Consider the following 1,828-nt stretch of genomic DNA (forward strand, 5'->3'; position numbering starts at 1 on the left):
TCATCCAAAGCGAAGAGCCTCTCAGAGATTTTAAGTATCATCTGTGTGAATACCTTTTTTTATCCATTCTTCTTTCTTTTTTTTTTTAAATATGCATTGATGTTTTGCCATGGGTGTCGGGTCCCCTGGAAATGGAATTACAGACAGTTGTGAGCTGCCCTGTGGTTGCTGGGAATTGAACCTGGGTCCATCTGGAAGAGCAACCAGTGCTCTTAACCACTGAGCCATCTCTCCAGTCCAACAAGTATCCGTGAATACCTTTTTAAAACAATTTTTTTTTTTGACAGCCAAATCATCTTTATTGAGGGAATGGGTCTCTAGGGGGATGGGCCTGGGGCCTCACTGCACAGCTTGTTCATTGGCACTGCCTCCAGAATCCTGTGGCTTCATCACATCCGGAAGCTCTGGAGGGCTGGAGAAGGGCTCTATGCGCAGGGCTTCAAAGGCATCATCTGTTCGGAAGGCCAGGCCCACTGTGGCTGGGGCCTGTGGCCGTGCTGTCTGGCTAGTGAAGCCACACTCGCCCAGAGTTTTTCCATCATCAAGGAGCTGGTCATCCTTGTACAGCCGCTGCTCGTCCGGCGGCTGCTTGAGGATGCCTTCGACTATGCGCTTTAATTCGAACACGGTACTCGACTCCTTGGCGTCCGTGAAGATGGTGGTCTTGTGGCGCCGGATCATGAGAAACACGTCCATCCCGGCGGCTGCTTCTAGAGTCTCACCATGTAGCATTTGCTGGCCTAGAACTCACTATGTAGATGAGGCCAGCCTCAGACTTACAGAGCTCTGCCTGCCTCTGTTTCTCTGAGCGTTGGGATTCATGTCACACCCCACCCCACCTGGCTATGTGTATGTCTTTTAAAAAGTGGTTATTCTCCATAAAAGTGACTAGAGACAAAAACCATTCATCCTATGCTTGGCTTAACAGAAGTGATACTTTCCCAACCATGCAGTCTTATAACCATTTCCCAAGAAATAGTAAACCCTGAATTCCTCCTGTTCTCAGGGGTCTCTCTTCCTTGTTATTACTGTATTCTTTCCAAGGGAAAAAAAAAAAGTCCAAATCTTCATGAGACCAAGTAACTCTGGAATTATTTTTTATGCTCTACCACACTGCATTTATTCCTGGGAAGTGACTGTACACTAGCAACAGTCAGGTGATCCTATATCAGGCCAGCCAAGCCACGAGGTAAACTCCATCCTAGGCTGCCATGAAATTGCTGCCAAGAAGGAGCCAATTAGAATCCTGGAGCGGCAGGAGCTTCTTGAAGCCAGGTGGATGAGCATAATTGGCAACATGGAAGGTTCTAGGGTACAAACTAGGAGCAGGGACATAAATGGGTTATGTCAGAAGGGGAAGGTTCAGACATGGGAAAGGCTGCCTGGGGGCTTTAGTGTATGTGTGGTTATGAACAGTTTAATGTGATGGGAATGGTCACCTCACCTTGAACAGACAGTTTCTCAGATATAATGTAGTGCCCTGGGCATAAAGCTATAAAGATAGACTTTCCTTTTGTCCATGGACAATGTCCATTCTTATGAAAGGCTTCCTTTGTAGTAGACTTGACACACCAGAAAGACAGGTTCGAGTAATTTCCGGACGACTCAAAGGCAAACGCCTTCTCACTTGTTGGTATGGTCCCTCTCCTCTCTATTCCGCTTTGACTCTGAGCAGAGTAAATGCAAAGAAAGCCTTAGTTAAGAATTATTTAAAAATACCACTCTAAAATTTAAGGCTAATAAATTTGGGGAATGTAGTCATGACTTTTCTGTTGCAGTGTTAAAACACCAGAAGCAACTTTTAAGAAATAAAGAGTTTATTTGGGGC

The 1,828-nt window shown here is 45.7% G+C and overlaps 1 protein-coding gene across 1 annotated transcript; it reads right to left on the reverse strand.

Annotated features, from left to right (window-relative positions):
- Positions 1–271: 271 nt before the first annotated feature.
- LOC131912333 (elongin-B-like) lies at positions 272–706 on the reverse strand. Its single transcript, XM_059264657.1, has one exon. The coding sequence runs from the start codon at positions 694–696 to the stop codon at positions 340–342; it is 357 nt and encodes a 118-aa protein (XP_059120640.1). The 5' UTR covers positions 697–706; the 3' UTR covers positions 272–339.
- Positions 707–1,828: the final 1,122 nt, after the last annotated feature.

The sequence above is a fragment of the Peromyscus eremicus genome, chromosome 6, assembly GCF_949786415.1.
Source record: "Peromyscus eremicus chromosome 6, PerEre_H2_v1, whole genome shotgun sequence".
In the NCBI taxonomy this organism is placed as follows: Eukaryota; Metazoa; Chordata; class Mammalia; order Rodentia; family Cricetidae; genus Peromyscus; species Peromyscus eremicus.

What these genes read in the sequence shown, in the direction of transcription:
- LOC131912333 (XM_059264657.1), bottom strand. Translation starts at nt 696, where the DNA reads ATGGACGTGTTTCTCATGATCCGGCGCCACAAGACCACCATCTTCACG.